General features: G+C 43.0%; 1 protein-coding gene across 4 annotated transcripts in view; it reads left to right on the top strand.

Annotated features, from left to right (window-relative positions):
* The first annotated feature begins 4871 nt into the window (after positions 1-4871).
* The window catches only part of WIPF2 (WAS/WASL interacting protein family member 2), a 41601-nt gene continuing 19972 nt past the window's right edge, over positions 4872-26500 (top strand). For 2 of the 4 annotated variants that reach the window (XM_040245438.1, XM_040245442.1), the window contains exons 1-2: positions 4872-5033; positions 25940-26071. In XM_040245438.1, the coding sequence (XP_040101372.1) occupies positions 26009-26071 (63 nt within the window). In that variant the 5' untranslated portion in view covers positions 4872-5033; positions 25940-26008. Of the gene's footprint in view, positions 5034-13977; positions 14103-25939; positions 26072-26500 lie in introns of those variants that run through there. The other 2 variants (XM_040245440.1, XM_040245439.1) reach the window with 2 other exon arrangements.

The raw sequence follows: 26500 nt of genomic DNA, 5'->3' as shown, positions 1-26500 counted from the left end.
TCTTGGAGGGCATGGCAACCCACTCCAGTATTCTTGCCTGGAGAATCCCATGGACAGAGGAGCCTGGAGGGCTGTAGTCCATGGGGTCGTAAAGAGTCAGACACAACTGAGCGACTAAACACCGCATATGCTGCCGTTAGTCAGAGAGCTCTTTCTAGAAGGCTAAGTGGGTCAGGGCACTTCTCAACTCAAACCTTGTAATGGTTTTCCTCTTGCCCTTGGGATAAAATCTAACTTTTCATGACAGATAATAAAGTCCTTCACGGGCAGTGGTTCTCTATAGCGGCATTTTAGAAATCTTGGGTGGCTAATTTTTTGTTTGTTTGTTTTTTGCTGCATCACACAACTTGTGGGATTGTAGTTCCCTCACTGGGGATAGAACCGTGGCCCTCAACAGTGAGAACACAGAGTCCTAACTACTGAATCTCCAGGGAATTCCCTATGATGACTTTTTTTTTTTAATCACAATACGTTTGTGCTATGGTGTTTGGTGAACAGGGTTAGGGATGCTAGATTTTGGCAATACAAGGAACCATTCTGCACAACCAAGAATTATTCATGTGATTTTCAATGTCCTACTGAAACTTCTATGTGAAAAATCTATTAATTATCATCTGAGCCTGGAATCTATCTTCATTAACCCTACACCCAAGGGAGGAAGTGTATGCTAAGTGGCTTCAGTTGTGTCTGACTCTTTGTGACCCCCTAGACCGTAGCCCACCAGGCTTCTCTGTCCATTGAATTCTCCAAGCAAGAATACTGAAGTGGAATACTGAAGAATACTTGCCGTTCCCTCCTTCAGGGGCTCTTCCCCACCCAGGGACCAAACCCGGGTCTCCTGCATTGCAGGCAGATTCTTTACCGTCTGAGCCTCCAGGGAAGCCCCTCAAGGGAGGAAGGGACAGGTTTATTTCTGGTTCATCTTAACTATGAGGATGTAGTCCTTTGGCATCCCATCTATATGAAGGAGTGAAAGTGAAAGTGGCTCAGTCATGTCCGTCTTTGCAGTCCATAGACTTCTCCAGGCCAGAATACTGGAGTGGGTAGCCTATCCTTCTCCAGTGAATCTTCCTGACCCAGGGATTGAACCGGGGTCTCCTGCCTTGCAGGTGGATTCTTTACCAACTGAGCTATCAGGGAGAATCTCCTGTTAAAATCCCTGCTGAAGAGTTCCTGGGATGCTCTCTTTCCCCACAAGACACTGATAAAACCTCAAGCCATGTAGTCAGGCAAGTGTCCTCTGAGCAAGCACCTGCTTCAGTGTTCCTCTTACCTCTCTTTATGTCCCCCTGCCTTCACTTAGTTTGCTCCCGACATTCCTCAAAGCATTTAAGAGTTTTTCCTCGAAGCATTTAAGAGTTAAAAAACATTTTATCCAGGATTTTTAGTTGTTTTTAGGGAGAAGGTCTCCAAGGTTCTCAGTCTGTCATATTGTCAGAACAGGACCTCCCAGGTGGCTCAGTGGTAAAGAATCTGCCTGCCAACACACCCGTGCAGGAGCTGAGGGAGACTAGAGTTCAAGTCCTGGGTGGGGAAGATCCCCCAGAGGAGGAAATGGCAACCCACTTAAGTCTTCTGGCCTGGGAAATCTCACAGACAGTGGAGCCTGGCAGGCTGCAGTCCATGGGGTCTCGAAGAGTCGCACATGACTGAAGTGAAGATTCCACATGCCGCAACTAAGAAATCTTACATGCCGCAGGGAAAATCGAAGATACCACGTGCCACGACTGAGACCCGTCGAAGCTTAAATAAGTAAACATAAAAGAATGTAACTGCTCTGTTGTTTTGTGTTGTTCAGAACTTTAACAAGAGTTGTTCGCTATTGGGGAAAAGCACATTGTAAATGACAGCACTGCCCAACACAACACCCCCAGGTCAACCTGCATTTGTTGCTGTCACATTCTCAGTGATTCCAGATATGAGTGCAAGCATCTAGCTACTTCACTATGCACCTTCCAGTGTCGTGATACCTGAGTGTTAACATACTGAAATGCCTTCCTCTTATTTCTTTTTTATAGTCAGGGCTTTATATTGATTTTTTAAAAAGATTTATTTATTTTATTTTTGGTCTGTGCTGGGTCTTCGTAGCAGTGCTCGGGCTTTCATTGCTTTTCTTGTGAGCGCAGGCTCTAGGCATGCGAGCTTCAGTAGTTGCGGCTCGGGGACTCAGTAATTGCAGCTCTCAGGCTCTAGAATGTGGGTTCAGTAGTTGTGGTACACAGGGTTAGCTGCCCGATGGCATGTAGAATCTTTCCGAATCCATGTGCCCTGCATTGGCAGGCAGATTCTTAACCACTGGACCACCTGGGAAGTCCTGATTTGTTTTTTGAAATCATGTTTTGTTTTGTTTTAATCAGATAGGTTAGATTGTCTGTTAATTTCACTTGGGGATAGTAAAGTTGAATTATATTTGTTATAATAAAAGGACACTGGGATCTGGGAGTGTGCGGGGTCATTTGGTATGCAGAGATGCTGGAGATACTTCTACTGCTTTATAGGTATGTGTCTTCAGGCAAGATGCTTAACTTTCCTGTGTCTCAGTTTCTTTCTCTGTAAAATGGAGGTAATAATACCTACCTCAGAAAGTTATCCTGAGGATAAATGAGTTACGACATGTGATGTTATAATTGACAGTGCCTGGCACATGGCAAGTATTGATAAATTCAGATGTTATGACTACTTCTTGGATCAAATTCCTTGCCTTTCCTATAAGTTCTAGCTCTAAACTACCTGGAAATGCTTTCAGTTTTTGCAATGGGCCATGCTTCTTGTTTTGTGTATATTCTTCCTGCACCCTGAATGCTGTTCCCTCTGTCTGTACCTGGCCAATCCCTACTTACCCATCGGGCATTACTTAGGTAAAAATTACTTTCTTTATGAAGCCTACACCTATTTCTCCAAGCCTAGTTGAGACGTTCCTGCATTGCACCCCAGTGGCTGCTCTTATCATGGAGTGATGTAATAGAGAATGGTGGGCTTACATTAGCTGTGGTATTTGGGCAAAGCCTGAAAAACGCCGAAAAGCCAGAGTAGAGATGAACACAGGGGCCTTGAGGAAGCACCGGGTGCACTGCACTAGAAAGCAGGTCTGCACAGTGTATAGTGAGTGGGGAGGGGACAGAGTAGAGATGAGGCTGAAGAACTGGGAGTTTAAATCTACCATGTGTCTTGCCCAATCACCCCGCCTTCAGGCATACAGGATTACAAACCTTATGTAATCTTTATCTTTGCACCTACTGATCCCTATGCCTGGAATGTGTTCCCTGTCTTCTCTGATTAGTAATAAAACTCTGCTCCTCCTTCAAGGCTGAATTCAAAGCCATTTATGAAAACTTCTCCCATTCTCTAGCAGGGAGTAATCACTCCCTTGTCTGAGGTCCCTCTGCCCATATGTCCCCATGGCACTAATCATATGCCTACTTGTATCTCAGCCAGCTGTTTACATGCCAGTCTGCCCAGCATCCAGTGAGTCCCCTGAGGGCAGAGGCTCTGTCTTAGTCACCTCTGTAGCCATCCTCTGCTGCCTAGCCCAGTACCTGGCCCACATCAGGTACTCAATGAATGTTGTGACATTTACTTGACTAGTGGGTGGTGCCCAGCACTACTCATGGCAGAAGGAAAACAAAAATAATAACAACCTTTGGTTTATCACGTGCTTTCCCATTCATCTCATTAGCTTTCCAACAACCCTATGGAACAGTTGTTGGTGGTTTAGTCGCTAAGTTGTGTCCAGCTCTTGCAACCCATGGACTGTAGCCCACCAGGCTCCTGTGTCCATGGGGTTCTCCAGGCGAGAATACTGGAATGGGTTGCCATTTCCTTCTCCAGGGTCTCTTCCCGACCCAGGGATCCAACCTGGGTCTCCTGCATTGCAGGCGGATTCTTTACCAACAGAGCTACGAGGGAAGTCCCTATGAAACAGTCGAGACAGGCACTATTAGACCCATTTTACAGATAGCGTAGTTGAGGCCCAAGGGCACATGGTAAGAAATGAGAACTAAGTGCCAATTCTGTCTCCTTACTTCAGATTCAGCGTAAATAACGGTGATGGAGAGACCCAAAGAACATTTTGAGGCAATGAGTTTGACTGCAGTGGAAAAGCATTCTTGTGGGTGGACTAGGGAGGAATCCTTAGTTGGAGCTAACAGAGCTAACAGCAGGCACGCCAGAGAGGGCAAAGGATTCCTTCCCCACCGCCCCCCCGCACCACCCACCCACCACCTCCGACCCAAACAGCAGGAGGTCTGCAGCACCAACCCCCAGCCATGGAAACTGGGGAAGCCGAGGCCCGGGAAAGTGAAGACGGATGTTCACAGGTGTTCGGGTTAAGCAGCTAAGATGACGTTAACGGGTGACTAGTTAGCAGGGCCTGCCTCCCCGTTGCCATGACAACCGGAGCTTGATTACTGAGCCCTTGCAAGGTTGACTAGGGCGGGTTCTTCGTTAACTCGAAATTAGGAAAGGACATTTATGGTGTGTGTGTGCGCGTGAGCACGCGGAAAGAAGATGAAAAATATATTATTTGAAACTCTGTTCAGCTCAGTGATTCTTCACTTCAGCAACATGTTAGAATCACTGCGCAGTTTTAAAAGTTCCGATGCCTAGCCACAGACAAGATCAATTAAATCAGAATCTCTGGGTGTGGAATTCAGGTATCACTATTTAGTCAACTCTTCCCCAGGTGATTCTAATTGCAACCAAAGTTGCAAACCCTGCTTTGCAGCTGCTAAGCAACATTCCTGCGACCTTCCCAAGATGGCGGCCACCGACCGCTTCCGCCTTTACGTAAACCGGCAAGGGCGGGCCCTCCAGGTGCGCATGCGTGTAGCGTCTCTTCGCCCTCTGCTCCCTCCTCCTTTCTCCCCCTCCTCCATTTTGTTCGCGGACGCTGGGGACGGTGGGAGCAGATCCATTTCCGGGTTGGCAAAAGGGGCGGCGGCGGCGAGAAGGGGAGCTTGCCGCGGGGCAAGCAGGACTGGACGGAGCCAGAGCCGAGGTGGCGAAGGAGTCGCTCCCGGAGCCTCTGCGGCCAGGTCGGGAAGGGTGGGTCCAGGGAGGGTGGGTCCGTCTCTGAAATGACCTGCGGATCTGAATGGGAGGGCGAACCGGGGGAGGGGGTACTGGGGCGGGGCTGTAAGGGAGAGAGGGGACTTTGGAGGAGGGGCCTGTGGGGGAGAGGGGTCCTGGGGGCGGGACCTAAGGGGAGGGGGATTGGAGGCTGGGTCTAAAGAACCTTGAGAAGAAGGGGGCGTGGGGAATCTAAGTAGGGAGGAGTGGTCGGGAATCGGTGTGGGGCGAGCGCTAACTGGGAGATGCGAAGGAAGGTTGTTGAGACAGGAAATAAGGAATCCTGAAGGGTTGGGTGAGGTGAGTAAGACGGCGACTGGGGTTAGGGACGAGGTAACCGTGCGCAAAAAGGGAGATGGGGAGGGAGGACCTGTTGGGAACAGGTAATTAACAGGATGCTCCGGATGAGGAGGCCGCTGTGATATTTGGGGATTGATGAGTGAAAACCACTGGTTATGGGGTAACTGAGGAAATTGCTTACATTGGAGGGAATCTGAGAACGTTAGTTGCGAAGAAATCAGAATCGAGTTTAAGGTTGGATTGATAAATGTTGAAGTTCGCAAGGGAGCGCGATCTGCAGTTGAGGGCTCAGGTTGGAATGATGTGAAGTCTTAATTCTGGCCTCCACCACCTCCCTAGGATCCACCTTCCTTTTCACGCTGTTATCTTTGCCCTGTGTTTGTTTCTGAGTGACTTACTGCATGTTTTGGGTGACTTTTTTTCTTTCTTCTACACATCAGCAGAGAACCTCAGGGAATAAGGACGGTTCTAGCCCTCATGTGGATTTACTAAGTAACTTTGAGGCAGATCAGTTTTTGTCTCCCCGCCCCGGCCCCCCCCCCCCCACTGGAGATGTTGGTTTGTTGGTTTGATCCCTTTCTGCGTCTAAAAGATTGTGTTAAGCAAATGGGATCTTTAAAGTGGTTGCAAAGAAGTGATTCCTGAAAATAAGACTGAGATACTGATATTTAGAAGATACGTTGTTCCCAGTTTCTTCCTCTCAACCTTTTCCATTTTTTTGTGCCTTGTGCCTGGGAAGACTTGGTTTGGATTTGATACATGTCCAATTTTTAAACTTTTCTTATTGTCAACTTTTAGTAGCCAGAAATTTCATATTGTTGTGTTACACTGTATTGGCTGCCGTCAAGACGGGGATGGGGAAGTTAGAATTGGAGATGAAAGAGGTTGGTTGATGGAGAGAACTGATGGAGAATGTGGGAGAATGCAGTATTTTATTTTCTAGCTACCAGAGTATTTCACTCTTGACAAACACTTGCTTCATGAACTCTTTGAGAATTCACTAAAAAATAGTTTTGGGTAGTTGAACCTTTTGCTTTGGTTCAGTCCTTCGGCCCTTTTTGCCAGTTGTTGGACCAGTGTGCTCATGGCCAATTTTGGCTTCTTTATTCTTAATCCTTTAACATCTTGACTGTTCTAGGTTTTCCTTTCGGTGTAATACTCTAAACACTTGATGCATAGGTGAACTTGTTCAGCTTAGACATGTTCCTGAAAGTCTTGGCATTTCTGAAGTCTGACGTGGATTAGCTTAAGAGAGGGCAGTTTCTAACTCTGCTTCACACTTGGTATCAGAGTAGTGTTTATCTTAGTTGGTACTGATTAGTTAGGTGATGTCAGCACGGAGATGAAATGCAGGGGCAAGTGGAAGGTGTTGAGAACTGTGGGGTTTTCAGGTTTTACTGATGGCTTTTAGGAGGGAAGAGACGAGTTCTATTCCTTTTGGTGGATGTTCTTTCTTGACTTCTTAGGCTCTTTGATATATTCTTTTTTTAAAAAATTATGTATTTATTATTTTATTTTTGGCTGCACATGGGCTTTCTGTAGGTGGTGCGAGCAGGGGCTGCTTTCTAGTTGCGGAGCAAGGGCTTCTCATTCTGGAGGCTCTTTTGGCGGGCTTTAGGTCATGTGGGCTTCAGTAGTTTCAGCTCTCTGGCTTAGTTAGGTGCAGGGTCTTAGTTGCTTTCTGGCATGTGAAATCTTCCCGGACCAGGGATTGAACCTGTGTTTCCTGCATTGCATGGTGGATTCTTTACCGCTGTTACCACCAGGGAAGTCTGTCTTGGGCTCTTTGGGAGAGTAAACTGGTGTACTTGAATCTTTGTTCCCTTTGCACTGAATTAATTCTGAAAATCATGGGCTGCTGGTTCAGGTTGTTTCAGCAACCCAACCCCAGGAAGAACTGCAGGTATGAAGTACATATGGATGGTCCCTGACTAACCGTGGTTCGACTTAGAGTTTTCAACTTCACAATGGTGTGTAAGTGATATGCGTTCAGTAGAAGCTGTACTTTAAATGTTTAATTTTGATCTTTTCCTGAGCTATCAGTATTTGGCTTTCTCATGATGCTGAGCAGAGGCAGACAGCCGCAGCTCACAGTCAGCCGATATACACTTATAACCATCCTGTGCCCATACAGCTGTTCCGTTTTTCACTTTTAGTACAATATTCAGTAAGTGACATGAGCTGTTCAGTCAGTTCAGTTCAGTTGGTCAGTCGTGTCCAATTCCTTGCGACCCCATGGACGCACGCCAGGCATCTCTGTCCATCACCAACTCCTGAAGCTTGCTCAAACTCATGTCCATCCAGTCAGTGATGCCATCCAATCATCTCATCCCCTGTCATCCCCTTCTTCTCCTTCCCTCAATCTTTCCCAGCATCAGGGTCTTTTCTAATGAGTCAGTTCTTCCCATCAGGCGGCCAAAGTATTGGAGCTTCAGCATCAGTCCTTCCAATGAATATTCAGAATTGATTTTCTTTAGGATTGACTGGTTTGATCTCCTTGCAGTCCAAGGGACTCTCAAGAGTCTTCTCCAACACCACAATTCAAAAGCATCAGTTCTTCAGCGCTCAGCTTTCTTTATGGTCCAACTCTCACATCCATATGTGATTACTGGAAAAACCAGGGCTATTCGGTACTTTATTTTAAAATAGGCTTTGTGTTAGATGATTTTGCCCAACTGAAGGCTAATGTACATGTTCTGAGCATGTTTAAAGTAGGCTAGGCTAAGCTAAGTTCTGATGTCCTGTAGGTTAGGTGTATTAAATGTATTTTCGACTTAATGGTATTTTCAGTTTATGATGGGCTTATCAGGATGTAACCTATCTGTACACTTATTTGAGGGTTAAAAACTTGCTTAATATTTTGCTGTCATTTAAGCCTACAGTGTGTCTTTTTTGGTTTGTTTTTAAGAAGGTTTGGAAATAAGTTGGGGAGGCTCTGGGCAGACTTTTAGCGTAGCCTGCTTCTTTCACATAATGGTTTTCCGTTTTTCCTATCCTGCCATGTGTTTCTGTTGCTCTGCTGGAGCCAGTCCCAAGTGGAAAACAGCAAATTGCACATTTTTTTCCCCTCCTTTTTAGTCTCTGGTGGATGTCTTGTTTGTGTCACAGTTTGATACCACCAAATTGAAAGAATTCTTTACTGCTTCAGAGGGAGAGGGTGACAGAAGCTGAGCTGGGTTTCCTGGGCCAGAGAATGGACTCTGTCAAAGCAGAGAATAGTTGCAGAAACACAAACCGGGACCTTGAAGCTGTGACTAACATTTTGGCAACATGCTTCCCTGTGCCAAATAACTTCTTTTCTTCCTGAGTGTGATTGTTGATCTCCTTCTCAAAGTAGGCTCTTGTTGCTACTGTTCTGCACACAGCTCCCGAGCAGAAGTTGGCAGAGTTCCGGTTGACTGTCTCCTGGGGGATGTGGCCTGGATTAGAGTAGATGGGGTGTTCCATGTCAAAGTGAGGTTCATTGGCAGATCCTGAGAGCCTCTCTGCGAGGAAATGGAGGCGGTACTCTTTACTGAATGTTCTTACACTCCTTTATGTTTCTTCTAAATTCAAATCTGGTTCTTATTCATCTGGTGATTAAATGGAGAATCATTGCCTTTGCCTAGCTTTGAAAGTCCAAGGCGTTGAGGGGAAGAGAGTGTTTCCGACTTTTTTTCACCTCATTCTCATTCCCAAGCCTTTGAGCCTAGGGAGCCACAGACTAAACTCATGAGCACTTTTTGGTATTATTATCAAAGGGTTTTTAAAAATACTGGATAGAGCTTTATGGAGAAAAGCAATGTTAGTAGGGAAAGAAGGCATTTGCTAATATCTGTGTCAGTCTTAGCTCTCTTAAGATTTGGCTGATGCCTGTGGAGGCAAATAGGTTATGTTATCAAATAGGGAAGCCAGGAATTGGCTTCTCACTTGCCAGTTAGGCTTGGCAAAGTTGTAACAATTTAGTATGACCATCCTAAATACTTAATTCTACTTAGTAAATGCTCTTTTCAGTGTGTTCTGCTTAGTGGATGCACTTTGTTTTTCAGGAGATGGTTATTTGAAGATAACTGTGTCTCCTTTAGGTCTTGGAATGGATTATGAAGATCATTTCTTGCAGTATATGGCAGTGGCCCTGTAACATTGGAGAGAACCTCAAAACAAATTTTGGCGGCCCTGGATTCACCTTTCTTCTCCCTTCATTAGCCCAGAGGATTCTGTTCCTGATATGCAGGTTCAGATCCAGAGGTTTTGACCCTGGTCCAGGGCTTTGATTGTGGTAACAAATATGATTATTGGAGTTGTATTTAATCTAGTCTCAGGTCTTTCTTTCCTGAAGAGTGTCTTGAAGTGTGGCAAATCTGTATAAACAAGGAATATGTGTAGATTTCGTCCCCATTAAAAAAAATTTTGTGAGGGCGGGGCGGGGAGTCTGTGCTGGGTGTTTGTTGCTGCGCCGCGGGCTTTCTCGACTTGCTGCAAGCAGGGGCTGCTCTTTGTTGGGGTGCACAGGCTTCTCATTGCAGTGGCTTCTCTTGTTGTGGCGCACAGGCTCTAGAGCGTGGGCTCAGCAGTTGCGGCTCCTAGGGGTCTCTAGAGGCTCTGTGGTTGTGGTGCATGGGCTTGTTCTGCAGCATGTGGAATCTTCCCAGACCAGGGAGTTACTCCTTGTCCCCTCCATTGGTAGGCGGATTCCTATCCACTGTACCACCAGGGATGTCCTCCTCCCCATTTAATAATTGGTTTTCAAAAATTTTTTAGCTTCTTAAACTTCATGGATTTATATTAAGCTCCATTTAGATTGAGGCCCCTGAGTAATTTTAGTTGGCATTTATGATAATAGTTCCATACAAATTCATCAGCCTGCTCTCTGTGCTCATAGAAAACCTGAATCAAGTAGTCTCTTTCTTTTTCCCTCCCAATAAACCCTCTGACTGTGGAACAGTCTCCATATGTCCATGTTGGAACATTTGTTTTTTTTTTAAAAAAGGGATTTTCTAAAGGAGTACAGTGTATTATGGGGCCTGCTGTCTGAGACGTGTGGAGAGTGAGTTTTCCTTTCCACTTCCACCTTCCCAGTGCTCAGATGTAGGCAGGGTGTTTGTCATTAAAGATCCAGGTATGAGATTAATTTAAACTCTTGCTGTCACTATCTTACAAGGACAGGACTTTTAAGAAAATAATAATAAATATCTATTTAAGAAAATAATAATAAAATATTATTTTCTTAAATAGATAATATACTCACATGGCCCAGAATTTGAAAGGTCAAAAATATGGTATGCACTGAGCAGCCTGCCCTCTACTCTTGTCTACCCTTCGTTCTGGTTTGTCTGCCCAAGGTCAGCTAATAGTATCAATTTCTTGAGATCCTTTTTTTAGTCTTATTTATTTATTTTTGGCTGCACCGGGTCTTTGCTGCACGTGGGCTTTTTCTTAGTTGCAGCGCTTGGGTTTCATGTTCCAGTGTTTCTGTTATTGGGGAGAATGGCCTCTAGGATGCTCAGGGGTCAGTAGTTGTGGCGCGTGGGCTTAGTCCAGAGGCGTGTAGGATCTTCCCAGACCAGGGATGGAACCCATATCCCTTGGCATTGGCAGGCAGATTCTTAACCCACTGGACCACCAGGTAAGTCCTCTTGACATCCTTTCCAGAGATAATGTGTACAAAGTAAATATATATGTGTCTTGCATTTTTTTAAATGAGTGTCACACGCTAATTCTATGTACAGTTTTTAAAAAACTTATTTTGGCAATCAGTCATTCTGTATGAACAGTAAAGAGAGTAACACCTTCCCTATCCTGGTAGATATTTAATGTTTCCAGTCTTTTGCTGTTACACACTATGCTCCAGAGAAAAACTATATATATTTGGCCTTCTGCATGTGTGATTATATCTGTAGGGTAAATTAGAACTGCTGAGGCTGCTTTTTTGGGGGCCCTGTTATTTATTCCCTTGACAATTTTTGAGTTCCTACTGTGTGCCAAGCACTATGGTAGGTACTGGTGATGCAACAGTGAAAACAAAACTGATTCAGCCTTTGCACTCATGCGGTTATGGTCTAGTGGGGAAAACATCCATTAAATGGGTAATTAATTACTGTTGCCGACAGTACAGTAGAGAGTGCAAATGGGAAGCCTGACCTTAGTTCATTGAGAAGGCGCCGATCAGGGAAGGTCCCTGAGGAGTTGACTTCTAAGGCTGAAACCTAAAGGATGAGCGGAGGAAATGGCAAAGGTGAAGGTCCTGAGGAGGGAAAGAATGTGGCTATGTGGAGAGTTGAAGGGAGTCCCGGTGTGTCTGGACCTTAGGAAGTGAGAAGCAGAGAGATAGGAGGCAAGACTTTAGAGAGTGTGAATTCTTAAAAAATACAGGTAAATGGCATAGTTCATTTTGAGTTCAACCTTTCCAACAGAAATTTTTTTCTGTCAGTTCTTTCCACTGGGAGTAGTTTACCATTGTTGATGCTGAAATCATCAATATCATAAAGAATCAGAATTCTGTACAGTGGAACATGTTTTCAAAAAAATTTCCTGAATAAAGCCTGTTCTTTTAGTCTTGATTTCTTTTAGATCCTGCCCATTAAACTCTTGTGGCTGGATTAGAACTTAAAATGTGGGCCTCTTGAGAACTGGTTTTGAAATTGTTGGGGAGCTGTTCTTAGATCATGGGGGATGATGGGCTAGTTTGCCAGACCTGGTTATTTAAGAAACAAAAACCTCTTCACTTCTGGGGATTATTGACTTTTTTTTGTTAAGCCTCATGGGCTGGAGAGAGAACACAGATGTTCTTCTTGTGAACTACTGAAAATAGTTTGTCATCTAGGCCATATGTCTTAACATGGTGCATATATCTTACTGGACATGCAAAAGGATCAGTAGCTCAGGGCCATTATAACTCTGAATATATGAAACCATTTTTATCTGCTGTATCTGCAGTATATTTTATATTGACTTTTGTTCAGGAATCACAGTACTCTTCCTCAAAGCCCAGATGGTCCTGTTTTGATTTAGTACTTACTTGTGTAATTGGATCAGCTTGCCCTGTTTTCATACTTCAAAGTAGACTCCTGATTTTGCAGACTATCACTAGTGATCTCGGAATGAAAATGTGCAGATTTTTCTAGCATTTCAGCAAGGAGCATCTGTGTATCTAATGGCTTAAGGGTATTAGAGGGAGAGAAGAAACTCTTCTGCAGTGAAAGTCGCAGCTTTGTTAATAGACGTTCTGTGGTGAGTTGGGACTTAATATATTATCTTTGAAATGAGGCATGACACTTCTCTCCATGTGAAGTCTGGATCACCGTTTTATGGAGCATCTGCTTAAATTTTCTTTCAGGCCTTTTCTTAATGGAGACTGTCATCACTGATTTTCCTTCCTCTGACTGTTCTCTGTATATGTTTTCTACTTTTATATTTGTGCTGTGCAAATGGTGGAATGCACATAGAAGCCAAGTACCGGTCCTATGAGATGGCCAGCCTTGAATGAGAAGAGCTGGTTTTTGTCATCAGTGACTAGATTTCAGCCTACTTGATAAGTCTTTTAATTTCATTAACAGTTTCTTACAACTTGTAAAGATATTTTGATAGCAGATGTTGGTTATTTTTGTTTTTCAGTTAGTTGCATTAAATTGAGAACAAGACCTGAAAAGGGGGCTAAGTACTTGGTTTTAAGATTTATCCCTCTATTTTTGTGCTTACCTTTGCTTATGAGTTCTCATGGTGGCCTGGAAGTTCCTCACGTACTTGACTTGTGATGGTGTGAGTGCTGGGTGGTGAACCTTGCTTGGTTACACCCAGGCTGTGGCACAGATTCAGGTCACATTAGGCAGCCTGCTTCATTGCAGTTGAGCCTGAGACATGAATTATTTTGGTTTGTTTGGGATTTTCTACTTTGTTTAACTGCATTGGTAGCAGATCCAGTGTTGACCTTTCTTGGGAAATTTTGGTAGTCTGAAGCTTGGTTTTGTTGTACAGTGTTAGAGTTTTGGTTTTAGTAGTTAAATTTAAAATCAAAATAGTAAGAATATATAAAGAGTCAAATAGTACTGTAAGTCTTATAGTACTTAAAGAGCTGCTCCATTACTTATTCTCTGAATGCTTTTAATATTTTTAATAATTTAGTAATACTTTTAATATTTTTTCTGATGTATATTCATGTTTCTACATAGTATTCTTACACTGTTATGTCTTGATTTTTCCATTCTTAGATATTATCTATTGAGTTTCTGCTGTGGACACTTGAGTTTTGCATTCTTATGATGCTATTCATGCACAACCCTTCCTGCTCTCTGCATTATATATATATCACTATCTTGAATAAATCAATATTGTATATGTTTTGATATTATATATCATATATCACGATTCAAGTAAAAAACCAACCATTCTTGGTATTTCACAGATTATCAAATCATGAAAGGCCAGGGGAGCATAGGTCAGGGAAAGCCACTTGCAGGGTTTGAAAGAAACTGCAGTCATTAATAATCCTGACTGCCTTAAACACCAAAGCAGCCAATTTACAGAATATTGAAAACTGCTGCAAACCACATGTCTGTCATCTGTCAGAGGCTACACACCTGCTCATTGTTCCTGGAAGACCAATAATGGCATCTGCCTGCCTTCTATCTTCTCGATCTTGAGTGAATGCTATGTGTGGATGGGATTTAAACCACAACCCAGTGACAGGGGATTCTAGGAAAAGTAGTTCCCAGACCTCCAGCCTCCCTCCTCTCCTGTGAGTCCAGAAGGGAGTAGAGGTGAGTGTTATCAAAAGAAGAGAAAAAAGTAGCATCCAATATAATGACGGTGTACTATGATTATATTTCCTTCTTTATATATATATATTTTCCCTTAAGTATTATATTTGCCTTTTTTTCCTGTCTTATTTCCTTTATTTTGCTTGATTTACTAAGTATCAGTCGTTAATTCATCCCTAACCTTGGATGGAAGTATCTCTTCTCAGCACATTTAAACATGTTAGTGGAGTCTCTTCCAGAGACTTTATGAAAAAGATCTATAGGATGGGTGCATTTTTTGAGGGTTTGCCTGTCTGAATCATCTGTTTTCTACCTTCATGCTGGTTGATAGTTTGACTAGATATAAAATACTTTGTTGGGGATCATATTTCTTTGGAAATTTTAAACCTTGCTTTGTGGTTTTCTAACTTTCAATAATAATATTATGAAATTTGGTGCTATTCAATTCTAGATTCTTTGTATAGGATCTGTTTTTTCCTCTGAAAGATTTTAGGGTCTTGTCTTACCTGCCTCCTGCATTGGAGGGCGGTTTCTTAACCACTAGACCACCAGACTAGTCCCATTTAGGGTCTTGTCTTTATCCCTGGTATTCTGAAATGCAGTGATGTGCCTTGGGGTGGATATTAGAATTCATCATGCTTGGGAGTTCCCTGGTGGTCCAGTGGTTAGGACTCCATGTTTCTGCTAGTGGGGGCCCAGGTTTGATCCCTGGTTGGGGAACTAATAAGATCCCACAAGCTGTAGAGTATGGCCAGGGGCGGGGGGAAATTCATCATGCTTGAGATTCAGTGGGCCATTTCAGTCTGCAGCTTATTTCCATCTACTTCCCTCGTGGCTCAGATGGTAAAGAATCTGCCTGCAGTGTGGGAAACCTGGGTTCGATCCCTGGAGTCGGGACTATCCCCTGGAGAAGGGAATGGCAGCCAACTCCAGCATTCTTAGCTGGAGAAATGCATGGACAGAGGAGCCTGGCAGGCTGTAGTCTGTGGATCACAGAGAGTCAGACCTGACTGAGTGACTTAACACTTTCACCCTTTCCATCTGTCAAGTTTTCCTGTATTATCATCTCTTAGAATGTATTCTCTCTCTGATAATTATTTCTGTCCTCCCTATTTCTCGGAATCCCTGTTATCCAGATGGTGAAACTCTTAGACTAGCCCTCAGTTTTTTTTCCCTTGTGCATTTTTTTCCGTCATTCAGTTTTCAGACAGCCTTAGTTTTTCCTTCCAGCTCTTGTATTTTAAATATTTACCATCATTTTTTTTTTTTTTAGTTTCCAAGAAATTTTCTCCAAATTTTTTAAAATTTATTTTTAATTGGAGGATAATTGTTTTACAATATTACGTTGGTGTCTGCCATACATCAACATGAGTCAGCCATAGGTATACATATCTCAGAATTTTATGTATGAATTTTTTTGCATGTTGTCAGGAATTCTGTTTTGCTTATTTACTTTGCTTCCTGTCTTTCATGTGAGAGGTTCTCTTGAAACGTCTAATAATTCTTGGCTATCTGTTCATTTTTAAGGATAGGGCACTAAAACGCTGAGTGCAGATCCCTGGCTCATCAAGTGGTGGGCACCATTTTAGGGTGAATTGGCACTGGTCACTTTCCTCAGAGAGGACTGCTCCGGTTTTCTGCCTGGAGAGTATTAGCCCAGCAGCAGGTGTTTTTGGAGCTGAGTGGGAGAAGAGAGCCGGGGATGGGGAGAGGTCTCATTATTGAGGACAAGTTAGACTCGCTTGATCCCCATTTGTTCTCAGTATGGCTCAGCTGCCCTTAGCTATCACTGGTCCCTTGGTTCAGAGACCCTCTGGTTCAGCTTCTCTCATCTTCTGCCAGGCAGTGTAGGGGTGGGGACAGAGGGGATAGAAGAATCTTATTTCTTACACAGACTTTTTGTCTTTTTTTTTTTTTTTAATTGGAGGACAATTGCTCTACAATATTGTGTTGGCCTCTGCCACACATCAGCATGAATTAGCCACAGGTACGTGACACAGACTTCAACCAGTTCTCTTTTAGCCCTTCCTACACCCCTTTCTCCAGACATTCTGGATGCCTCCAGTTTCTGAGCCTTTTCAGAGATTCTCTGGTAGAAATCTGCTTGGTTCTTTCCACTGCGGGCATTTGGTTTTTTCCTTTCTGTGAAGTTATTTATCACTAGTGCATCTGCTGTCCAGCTTCCAAAATTTTGTTGATATCTGTCTTTATGTTGTTTTTAAGGCATAAAAAATTTATGCCTTAAATTTTTTTTTCCTGATTTTAGTAGGTCTGGATTAGGGCCCAGAAATCTTTGTGTGTATGTTTATTAAACATGCCCTAGGATGTGTTTTTTCTTCAGGAAAGTTTGAAAGCTCTGTTTTAGAAGGACCTTCTAAACCATTTATTGCTATCCTGAGTTGCTTTTGTATTCTGACTGTGTTTTAGTCTGTCTAGCTTTGGTCTGGATTTTGGTCTGGATTTCTAAATTAGAATGTGTCCTTCATCTGATTAACTCCTCTCTTCTGTAAGTTAAATACTGGCAAATGGTAATAACTTTGGCCTTGTGTGACTCCATTTTTTTAAGTCACCATTTCTAAACCCACTGGTTCCTGGGATGTGTGGGTGGGGAGGAAATATTAGTTACGAACATTGAGCTACTCTGCATCATTTCACTGTCCAAATCCAGGAATCTTTTTGTTGTTGTTGTTGTTGTTTTGGAATGGAAAATTGACTCAGGCTTTAAAAACAGATTTACTAGTTATCTGCCTTAGATTTATGCAGCATCATTTTTGGAGATGTACTGTGATTTGAAGTTTGTTTTTAATTTTGACAGTACGAGAGGGCACATTCTCTTCTTTTTGTGTTATAGATCCCTAGGCCTTACCAGGAAAAACTCTTGTATCTTTTACCATCAGTATGTAAAGCGTCTGGAAATGAGGGGTTTGCAGCTGCTTCTTGGTTGTGGTTATTCACTTGGAGATCAGGGGCCAAATGAGTACCTGTCTTAGTGATGTTGTAGATAGAGGCCTAGTACCCTAGTTCTCAGATATGGGAAGTCTGTGGCTCCTAGTAGCTAAATGCAGCCTGAGGAAGCCGTGGCAGCTCTGACATCTTCCGTTCTAAGATGAAACAGCTCTAATAGATTTTTACAAATTTCACTGAAACAGTTTTGGTGAACAAAGTCACAAAAACAGTGTGAAATCTAAAGTGTTACTGTCTTGGAAATTCCCTGGTGGCCTAGTGGTTAGGATTCTGGGCTTTTCACTGCCATGGCCTAGGTTCAGTCCCTGGTCAGGGAACTGAGATCTCACAAGTCACGTGGCCAAAAATAAAAAATATATAATAAAAATAAAGCATTATCATCTCATTGATGATTGATCATTGGCTGTGGGTTTATTTATTTTTAAAATACTTGTTTGGCTGTTTCAGGTGTTAGTTGTGGCGCTCGGGCTTTCTCTAGGTGTGGCACATGGGCTTGAGAGTGTGGACTCAGTGGTTGCTGTGTGCGGGCTTAGTTGCTCTGAGGCATGTGGGATCTTAGTTCTCTAGCCAGGGATCAAACCCGAGTCCCCGGTATTGAACAGCAGATTCTTAACCACCGGACCACCAGGGAAGCCCCCTGGCTGTGTTTTAAAGCACTACAGCACTCTGAACTAGAACTGATTTACTGCAATGGACTGTTTTCTATGTATGTTCCGCCACCCTCCCAATGGGTTTCCCAGGTGGCTCTGTGGTAAACAATCTGCCCTACAGTGCAGGAGATGGCAAGAGATGAGGGTTTGATCTCTGGATGGGGAAGATCCCCTGCGGGAGGGAGTGGCTACCCATTCCAGTATTCTTGCCTGGAGAATTCCATGGACAGAGGAGCCTGGCGGGCTACAATCCATGGGGTTTCAAAAGAATCTGACACAACTTAGCGACTGAAACTACAACAACCCTCCCAATACTTCGCTGCTTTCAGAATAGTAGGATTTTCTCTTAGCTTTGAGGGGTGTGGTGGGGGCTGGGGATGTTTGGTAAGGTTGTTTCTTACCATTTCTGTTTATGATGATTTCCAGGCATTGTATTTACAGTTGCTGTTGTGTTAGTTATCGCTAGCCATCTTTTTAATGAAGCCATTCTTCACAACTGGTTATTTAATTGAACTTAAGAGTAGACTTCTCATTGATTTGTGGTCCTTTTAGATGAGAGGACTTGGTTGCCAAGTTGCCCTGTATCTGGGAATCATACATAACCTGTGGAGCCTGATATTTGCCACATCAAGTAGTCTATGCATATGTAGGCTTCTGAATTTATGTTTTTCAGGATTTTGAAAAATAACTTGGGACAAGAGGAAAGAGTCCTATTAGGGGGAAAGGCTGCATTTGGGGATATATAATTTTATTCTTATTAGAAAAATTGTTTGAAAGATTATCATCATAAAGTTATGTATTTTTCTTCTGCCTTCCCGGTGGCTCAGTGGGTGAAGAATCTGTCCGAAATGCAGCAGACACAGGAGACACGGGTTTGATCCCTGAGTTGGAAGATCCCCTGGAGGAGGAAATGGCAACCCATCCAGTATTCTTGCCTGAAAAATCCTGTGGACAGAGGAGCCTGGCAGGTTATAGCCCATGGAGTCGCAAAGAGTTGGACACGACTAGGCAACTAAACACACACACGCGCGTGCACTTCTGCCTCCATCCTTTTTTCTTCCAGGATTGTGTGCTGCTTGTAACAGTGAAAAATCGTTGATGTAAAGAGGTTTTTTTTAAATTACTTGTTGTATCAATCAGGTTTGCTGCATAGTTAAATTTCCTTGATGGACAATGCCTGCCATTGGAAAGATGATTTTTTATCCTTCATGGAGTAACTTTGGAATTTTAATTACTTCCATGGCCATACATGATAAAAATCTGTTTCACCAGAGGTTTGACTGAATTGAATTTCAAGGGAGAGGGAACACCTTTTCCACTGAGAGAAGAGGGCTGTAGATTACTTTTAGATTATATAAAGCTTTCGGAGGAGGGGAGGGTGGTACAAGATGTAGAACAAGAAAGTTACTCTAGTCTGTTTCCTTGTGTTTTAGAGAAACCAAAATTGCTTTAGTGGAAACTCTACGGTATTCTGTCATAGAACACGTGGAGGCGTGTTCATAGTTCTCTGTTGATGTCAGTTCTTGCATAATTAGAGGAACCTGTTTGACTCCCGCTGTTAGTCTCTGGCAGTGGCATGCGGATCCTCTCGGGGAGCTCCTGGCTCTTCTCCCATGTGGGGTTCTGTGGCTTGGGAACTGGATGCCTTCGTGCCACTGTGGCGGTGAGCTCACGCTTCCCTAGACTGCTGCTTTTCAGGTGCAAGGTTGAAGGTGGACGGGTAAGCAAATTCCCAGCAGGGAACTTTTAACCCTGGAAGGCTTCCAGTTAGTACCTAGGTCCCTAGCTGTGCTCAAGCCAAGGAGAGATGAGGTACAGTCTGTGGGGTTAATGCATGAGATAACTGGTGGAACTTGTTTACTTTGGATGTGAAGCTATTGGTTTGTTTAGACTTCTTTGGTATAATAGGCATATTGGATGGAGGAGGATACTACTTTTTAAAATTTTTATTTATTTGTTTTGGTTGAGCTAGGTCTTCATCGCTTTCTCTGGTTGCGGTGAGCAGAAGTTACTCTCTAGTTGTGGTGTGTGAGCTTTTCCTTGCGGTGGCTTCTCTTGTTGTGGAGCACAGGCTCAAGGTGCGTGGGCTCAGTAGTTGTGGCTCTTGGGCTTAGTTACCCTGTGGCATGTGGGATCTTCCCAGATCAGGGATTGAACTTGTGTCCCCCGCATTGGCAGGTGGAGTCCCATCCACTGTACACCAGGGAAGTCCAGAGAAGGATACTACTATTGGATTTGGAGGATGGCTTCTTATTTATTTATTTTTAATTGGAGGATATGGAGCATGGCTTATAAAGTCTCAGGTTTCATCGCCTACCATTCTTCTCCCACTCTGTTCCAGTTACCTTGGCGTTTAGTTCTCTAACACATCAAACTCATTTCTGTCTCCTTGATGTTTGTTAATTCTTTTTGGAAGATGCTTTCCCCAGATGTTCCTAGGGCTTGGCTGCTCATGGAGACACTTCTGAGAGGCAGGCCCCCAGCCCCTGCCCCTGCCCATCTAACAACACTGTACCCTGCTCCTATACTCGCCTTTATGATTCTCGTTTTTCCATTCTTTTTATCACTGATATATGAGATTATATTTGTTTCCTTGTTTCCTTCCTCTAGAATGTAAGGTCCAAGATGCTAAAAAATTGTCTTGTTAAGCCACTGGAACAGAGTTTATCAATCTCATCATTATTCACATTTCTAAACCGGATAATTCTTTGTTGTGGGTGGCTTAGTTGCTCCATGGCACATGGGATCTTCCTGGACCAGAGATTGAACCTGTGTCCCCTGCACTGGCAGGCAGGTTCTTTACCACAGAGCCACCAGGGGAGCCCTTACTAGGATCTTAAAGAATCAAACACGTATTGAAAAAGGTGAGATAGGGGCTTCCCTGGTGGTCCAGCTGTTAAGACTGTGCTTCCAGTGAAGAGGGTACCACTTCAATCCCTGGTCAGGGAATGAAGATTCTACATGCTGTGCAGTGTGGCCAAAAAATAAATGAATAATTTTCTTGTTAACATCTTAAATACCTATCCATATGACTGAGTGTTGTAAGGTGAAACTAAGGCCCTTGAGTCTTTCCTGAGGGAGATAGCCTACTTTAAAAATGTTCAGGGTCATTTTTTTCTCCCCCCTGTGGAATTTTGTTGGGTATTTTGGCACAAAAGCTGTCATTTACTGTGTAATCAAAGTTGAGATCAAAGGAAAGTACTGTTATTTGAGGTCTCTTAGCATGAAAGTGGATGGCATTAAGATTTAGATTTTTAAAAATTATTTTTTCTTTTTAAAATAACTTGTAAACGAAACCTCAGTTTTATAACAGTAGAATACCATTTGAATAAAGGCCTCAAATTGTAGTGGTAACTACAATATCTCTTAGATCATTTTAAATATATGAAGAAAGCAGCTAAATTGGACTCTTCATTCATCAAATTAAAAGGCAGCATCATTGTTTCTGTCCTCAGGAGGCTTCCTGCTCCTAAAATGTATGAATATTTGGAAATTGAATAGAAAAATAAGTTTTGTCTTTTGAGGAATAAAAGAAAGCACTTTTTAAAAAGTGCATTGCTTGAGTTTTATAGAGACTTATCTCTGAATTCTGAGATAAAGTTGACATTAAGAAGACTTAAAATAATGCTCTCTGATCTTTATTTCAAAGAAACTGACTCCTGAGGATGTATAAAGCTTATTTTATCATGGTTTTTAAGATGGAAGGGATTAAGAAAGGAATGAGAATTTTTCTGAAAATCAGGGACTCTGAAAAACAGAGATGGTGAGGTTTGTAGTTTGAATTTAATAGATCAGAAAGGAAAGACTTAATTCTGTGATGAACTTTTTTTCTTTTTTGTTTAACTTCATGAGTGTTAGATTCTTAAAAATGCAATAGACAGTGATTCCAGAAGACCTGAATTTGTCCTTTGATTAAACAACGTTAGTCACTAAAGTTTGTCTTTCTGCTATAAAGCTTTATGAATTGTTTTTGCTTCATTTGTTCTTAACTGAAAGCACTTCTCAAAGCAGACCTTCTGCATTGGGTTAGTGCTTGTAGTATCCATCTTGAATTGGTTTGAATAACACTTCTTTGGGGAATCTTCAGGGAAAGGAAAGTTGGGTTAATTTAAATTTGTATAAATTGGTCTGCTCTGGGAAAATGTAGAGATCTGGTTGTATTCTATCACTAAGATAGGAATCTGGAGTGAGTTAAGTTTTTATTTAGGAAAAATAATGGAAGATTGCTAAACCCAACCAACTTGCAGTCGAGATTTGTTTCATAGTGATGAGTGAGGTAGAAACGGATGTGGAGACCTGAGTTTGAGTCCTTACTCTGCAGTTTCCTCCTGAGTGATCATGGGCGTTGCCCTTAGCTCAGTCGGTCTGCCTCTTACCCTACTGTGTACACAGACCCCTGCTCCTCGAACTTCAGAGTTCTCACCTGTAAAATGGGAGTGATAATACTTTACTGTAGAGGGCATCATTGTATACTCCATGTCCCTGACAGGAGGGTGACATGCTTGCCGTCTTTGTGAAGGCAGCAGGGAAGCTGAGAGCCACTGCTGGAAGTCGGCGCTAAAGACAGTCACTTGATAAAACTGTACGCGCACACACACACACACACACTCCATGGCTTGCAGGACCTGTTTCCTGACCAGAGATTGAACCCGGGTCATGGCAGTGAAAGCCCAGAATCCTAACCACTAGGCCATCAGGGGACTCCCAAAAGTGATTTTTTTGAGGGATCTATTTTGAAATTGGAGTTTGAATTGAGCTGATTTTAAAAGGTATCTTTAACTGTGTAATGTATTAGTGGTCTTTTGCAGTGGGTGACTTTAAAAAAAGCTTTGCCTTGCTAGAGAATTACTGCTTTGCCTAATAAGTGACACTCACTATCAGATTTAAGGTTCCCTTCAGGTTATTTCTTATTTCGTAGCACGTAGGTTGGATCAGCTTGTGGGTCTGGGAAGAATTAGGGACTTGTCTGGACCTCTTTTCCAGGTCATTCTAGAAGACAGTTTCAGCCGTGGCAATGGCCAAAGTAAGTAAAATGGGAAGCCCAGAAAAGGCAGAAACTGAGGTGACTGGAATTAGTTGACAGTGTTTGTTTCTGAATGGACTATAATTTTCCCTGTTGTTAGGCTGCTGGCTATATGCCGGCTATGGGGACCTAAGGGGAATGATCATAGTGATCCCAGAGAATTCAATAGAAGAAAGTTTATTTCTTCTTCTCCATATGTTTCTTTCATTTTAACATCCCCCACACTCTGTGATGGATGTTCTGCTTATGAGCATTTACTATTTTCACCAATTTCTCAAGTCTAGTATGTTAGATTCCTGGGAAAGGAAAACTAGACTTAGTTTTGAAACCAGAAATGAGAAGGTAGTCCCCTTAGAGGAGAGCCAGCTGCTTGTTCTTTGAAGTGAATTCAGACACTACTCCCCACGGGAGCCACCCAGCCAGAGTAGTGTCCAGGTTTTTGTGGTTGGAGCAGAAAGTTCTGTTGGGCGGACAACCTTTATTGGCATTACACTGGGAGGAGTTGGGATTTTGAAGACATTCACAGTCATGTTTTTAATCAAATTTTACTTACCTACAAAGGTTCTTGGTTTTATAGAACCTCCGAAATATTTGCCGTTTTATCATTCTCTGGGCATTGAGAGAAGTGTTTAAGTGTTCTTTATTCACAGAAAGATTTTGTTCACTCCTATAACAAAAGAGTTTAGAATGAAACCTCTGCAGTTATTTGGCTTTGATTTTGAGGGGTTCAAGAAGTGGGATTTCCTTGGAGTGACTTTTTGGACGTATTGTTCTTGAGTTTTGGTTTTATCTTTGCCCCCTACTTCAGTGTCTTAGGGTAAGAGTCCCCTGGCTTTAGTCTCATTTGTGAAATGAGGAACACTTACAAACTCTTAACAGGTAGACAGCCATATAGTTTCTGAGTTTTAAGTGTTCAGCCACTGATGGGTTAAATTTGCACATAGTATTTATGCTCTTATCAGATTCCAGTCATATGACTGTATCAGGGGTCAGTAAACTTTGGCCCATGAGTCAGATCTGGTCCATGATCTGTTTTGTATGGCACAATGACTAAGAACATTTTTTTACATTTTCAAAATGTAAAGATCAAGAGAATGAAAAGACAAGCCACAGAATAAGAGAAAATATTTGCAAAAGGTACAGCTGATAAAAGACCATTAGCTAAAATATATAAAGAACTCTTAAAACTCAACAATAAGAAAACAACCCAATTAAAAAGTGGGCAAAAGACCTGAACAGGCACTTCATCAAAGAAGATATATAGATGGCAAGTCAGCATTTGAGAAGATTCCAACATCACGTGTCATTTGGGAATTGCAAATTAGAACAGGACTGCACACCTATTAGAATGACCAAAATTCAAAATTCTTGCAAGGATATGAAACAGTAGGAACTCTTACCCATTGCTTGTGAGAATTGCAAATTGATCCAGCCACTGCGGAAGATATTTTGGCAGTTTATTACAAAACAGACTCTTACCATATGATCCGTCAGTCCTACTCCTTGATATTTACCCAAATGAGTCAAAAACTTATGTCCTCACAAAACCCTGCATACGGATGTTTATATCAGCATTATTCATAATTGCTAAGACTTGGAAGCAACCCAGATGTCCTTTAGGAGGTGAATGGATAAAACAAACTGTGGTACATCCAGACAGTGGAATGTTATCCAGCGCTAAAAAGAAATGAGTTATTAAGCCGTGAAAAGGCATGGAGGAAACTGAAATGCATCTTATCAAGTGAAGGAAGCCAATCTGAGAGAGGTACATGCTGGATGATTCCAACAGTGTGACAGTTCTGGAAAAGGCAAAACTGGGGAGACGTTAAAAAGCTCAGTGCTTGCCAGGGGTCCAAAGGATGGGGGCAGGGAGGGATGAATAGGCAGAGCATAGAAGAACTTTTAGCAAAGTGAGATGGTTCTGTATGGTATTACATTGGTGTTTATGTGTGTGCTGTGCAACTCAGTCATGTCCAGCTCTTTGCAGCCCCATCCATGGACTGTAGTCCACTAGGCTCCCCTGTCCCTGGAATTCCCCAGGCAAGAATACTGGAGTGAGTTGCCATGCCTTCCTCCAGAGGATCTTCCCAATTCAGGGATTGAACCCATGTCTCTTAGGTTTCCTGCATTGGCAGGTGGGTTCTTCACCACTGGCACCACCTGCAGAGCCAGCTACATTGGTGGACAGTTGTCATTATTCGTTGTTCAGTCACTAAGCTGTGTTCAACTCAGCGACCCCATGAGCTGCAGAGTGCCAGGCTTCCCTGTCCTTCAGTATATCCTGGAGCTTGCTCAGACTCAGGTCCATTGAATTGGTGATGCCATCCTCTGTCACCCCTGTCTCCTTCTGCACCCAGTCTTTCCCAGCATCAGGGGCTTTTCCATTATATATTTATCCAAACCCATGAAATGTACAACTGCATGAGTGAACCCTAGGGCTTCCCTGGTAGTCCAGTGGTTAAGAGTCCACCTTGCAATGCAGGAGACCCGGGTTCACTCCCTGGTCCAGGAAGATCTCACAAGCCTTTGGAGCAACTAAACCCATGCACCACAGCTACTGAGCCTGAGCTCTAGGGCCACAAGCCACAGCTACTGAAACCTGCGTGTCCTAGAACCTGTGCTTGGCAATAAGAGAAGCCACGTCTGTGAGAAGCCTGAGCACTGCAGCTAGAGAAAGCCCACCGGAAACAACGAAGACCCAGAGCAAAGCCAAAAAGAACTAAATGATTTAATTAAAGAGAGTGAACCCTAATGTAAACTATGGACTTTGGGCAATTATGAGGTGTCAGTGTAGGTTCATCAGTTATAACAAATGTACCACAGCAGGATGTAGATAGTGGGGTACTGTATGTTTGGCTGGGGGGGACAGAGGTTATAAGGGAACTCAGTACTTTCTGCTCGATTTTGCTGTGAACCTAAAACCACTGTTAAAAATGAAGTTTAGTAATGTAAAAGGCTGTCAAAGCAAAACAAAAGAATAATGTGTGACAGAGACCATAGACAGTTTACAGAGCCTAAAGTATTGTTTTTATCTGGCCTTTTACGGAAAAGATTTACCAAGCCCAGGACTGGATCCCAGTGCGCCTAGGAGATGAGTGTCTAGTTTCTCTGGTGTCATGCCCGGGCCTCTGGTTCTTCTGGTACTCTGTGTCTCTCAGGGCAAAGTTGTTCTCTTGAATTTATTTCTGCTTCACTTGCAGGTATATGAGTGACCTAAAGCTGCAGATTAAAACGGAGAGAGAGCAGTGCCAACTGCACGAAGGGCAAGGATGCCAATTCCTCCTCCTCCTCCACCACCCCCCGGTCCTCCTCCACCTCCCACTTTTCATCAGGTAGGTCGTCCTTCCACTCGGCTATCCCAAAACCTGAATGCATACTTAGGGCTTCCTGGTGTAAGACATATGGTGTGGGAAGATGGAGACTGAATAAGTAAAGTCTGTCTTCCTCAATTAGTTCTGATTCCTGAGAAGTCCTCTTAGGACCATAATGGCTCGTCTTGGCTTTCCTGTCCTGGTTCAGTCTAAGTGGAGCTCTGAGCAGGTGGCATCAGTGTTTCTCCCCTGTTAAACTATTGGTGACATAAAGGTCAGTGTGTCCTTTCTCTGTGCCCCAAAAGAGACTTACCTAGCTAGTTTGTTTCAGCACTAGGACTAGAACTCAGGCCTGCCAACTTCTGTTTGTTTTTTTTTTTCTTGTAAGTTTTGGGTTTTAGACATTTTGTTGGAGAATATGTGTGAATCCCCTTTGAAAACCTCATTTAT

The sequence above is a fragment of the Oryx dammah genome, unplaced genomic scaffold (genome assembly GCF_014754425.2).
Source record: "Oryx dammah isolate SB20612 unplaced genomic scaffold, SCBI_Odam_1.1 HiC_scaffold_8, whole genome shotgun sequence".
In the NCBI taxonomy this organism is placed as follows: domain Eukaryota; kingdom Metazoa; phylum Chordata; class Mammalia; order Artiodactyla; family Bovidae; genus Oryx; species Oryx dammah.
Note: the sequence above shows the minus strand (reverse complement) of the source record. Positions and strands in the feature narration are given on the sequence as shown.